We start from the raw sequence: 2,150 nt of genomic DNA, 5'->3' as shown, positions 1-2,150 counted from the left end.
GGGCCAGAAGGCTAGCTCCATGCTTCCTTGTCACCTGGTTACGAGGGAGCATGGAGCCGTCTTCCCGGCAAATCAGGAAGCTGGGGGGGCGGGTAATGACTCACCGCCCAGCTTCCTGACTGGCCAGCTTCCCGACTAATCAGGAGGCTGGGGGGTGAGTCCTTACACGCCGCCCGGCTTCCTAAACGGGACCTTCTTTATTGGCGAGTACCGAAAAAAAAATTGCTGCATCCGTAGTAAGCAGATATCATTTTTGGGTTAAAATCGAGAGGCGTTGCTTTATGTGTAATGCTGGATTGGAATTTGTTTTGAGATGGAGCCTTTAAGTGCTGCGTAAATTGTCGGCGCTATATAAATACCTGTCATAAATAAATACTGTCCCTTTAACATTTGTTCTCTTTTATTTTTTTTCCCCCCTAAGAATGCTACAAGGTGGTTATGCCAACAGCAAGGACGACGGAGGACCCCAGTTTGCTGAAGTCTTTGTAATCATCTGGTTCGGAGCCGTGGTCATCACACTGAACTCCAAGCTTCTTGGGGGCACCATGTAAGATCACCCGCCTATCCGTCATCACATGACATGCATTCAATGGTTTATAGAAGGGATACGGATGAGGGGGACGTGTACTGTATGTTGGGAGGAGTGATATTTCCTTACTCCCAGTTTCCTTTCTGTTGAATCTCATAGAAGTAAATTATATCTAAAGTAGATCCTGAGGCCAACTTTTTTTTTTTTGCTAATTTAAGATGACAAGGTGATCACATGACTTGGTTCTCTTTAAGGTGACATTATGGGTCTATTAAACGCGTAGCGTCACCTTTCCCCTGCACTCTCCTATTCAAGTACAGATGACATTTGAATAGCTTCTTCCCAGGCTTCTCTAGCCAGGGAATGACAGCTGGGGGACCGGAAGTGATGCCATCAGCGTCGCTCCCGGCTCCATTCAGCGGGGTGGAGATTGGTGGACGGATTTTCACCGGTCTCTCTCCCGTGTACCCGCTGACACCTGTAATGCCAGTCTCAGGCATTACAGGTGTCGGCGAGTACAGGGGAGGGAGACCAGGATGAACAGCGGAGCCTGGGAAGCAAGGCAGGTATGTTGGGCAGTGGGGGGGAGGTACTTTTCACCGGCCCCTGGAAGCGATCTGGCAGCAGCTCAGCAGTCAGAATCACTTCCAGTGTAAAGCCGACCATATGGGTCAGTATAAATCTACCTAGGGTTGACCTTTTTGAGACGAGAATATTTATAAGGATGTGATTATTTTTTCTTTGCAGTTGATAACCAATAACAGGTCCTCTGTTGCAGAACACACAGAAGTATGACACGTAGAATTGTGTTTCCGTCTCTCCGCAGCTCCTTCTTCCAGAGTCTGTGTGTGCTGGGGTATTGTATCCTGCCCCTCACGGTGGCCATGCTGGTCTGCAGGCTGCTGCTTCTGGCCAGTGTAAGCACGGTGACGTTCATCCTGCGGCTGGTCGTGGTCGTCGCCATGTTCGCTTGGTCTACGTTCGGTTCTCCCTTTTTTATATTTATATTCATTAACTTGTCATTTTTTTTTATTTGCAGCCTCAACTGCCTTCTTAGCGGACAGTCAGCCGCCCAACCGCCGAGCCCTGGCCGTCTACCCCATATTCCTCTTCTATTTTGTCATCAGCTGGATGATTCTGACCTTCAACTCCACTTCCGGGTAGTTCCGAAGTTGGGAGAGGGGAGGGGGGGTGTCCTATGTTCTAGATTGAAGGACTTGAATAAGCTCGGACGCTGAGCTGTGAAGGATCGCCTATGTCCAGGTGTCTGAATGACCAAAGTCACCAATGCTGAACGGAGCTGCCCAGACACCGGGCGTCTGCTTGCTCTGTGGCGTACTTTGTACATAACCCCGCATATATAAATATTCCTCCTTTTCCGCAGCTGCAAATGCTGTAGGTGGGTGTAAAGTATTGTTTGAGAATGGCCGGGAGCGGGGCCTGGTCCCCCATCGGTAAGAAACAGATTTTACTACGGATAGAAATCGGCATCTTTTTTTTTTTGGTTTCCGCTGCCATTGAAAAGGATTCCATTGCGGCCGCGTATAGTAGAAGGGGCACTTTCCTAGATACCCGGTGTCGCCCTAAAGACGGACTTTGCACTAAAAGCCTTGCTTCATCC

At 49.2% G+C, this 2,150-nt stretch overlaps 1 protein-coding gene across 1 annotated transcript in view; it reads left to right on the top strand.

Moving 5' to 3' along the window:
- YIPF6 (Yip1 domain family member 6) overlaps positions 1-1,716 on the top strand; it is a 6,588-nt gene extending 4,872 nt beyond the window's left edge. The window contains exons 5-7 of the mRNA XM_018554747.1: positions 422-547; positions 1,356-1,513; positions 1,569-1,716. Of these exons, the coding sequence (XP_018410249.1) occupies positions 422-547; positions 1,356-1,513; positions 1,569-1,693 (409 nt within the window). The 3' untranslated portion in view covers positions 1,694-1,716. The remainder of the gene's footprint in view (positions 1-421; positions 548-1,355; positions 1,514-1,568) is intronic.
- The last annotated feature ends 434 nt before the right edge of the window (positions 1,717-2,150 follow it).

This window comes from Nanorana parkeri, unplaced genomic scaffold, assembly GCF_000935625.1.
Source record: "Nanorana parkeri isolate BGI_ZX_2015 unplaced genomic scaffold, ASM93562v1 scaffold171, whole genome shotgun sequence".
Classification (NCBI taxonomy): domain Eukaryota; kingdom Metazoa; phylum Chordata; class Amphibia; order Anura; family Dicroglossidae; genus Nanorana; species Nanorana parkeri.
The sequence above is the reverse complement of the archived record's forward strand: the minus strand, read 5'-3'. Positions and strand labels throughout refer to the sequence as shown.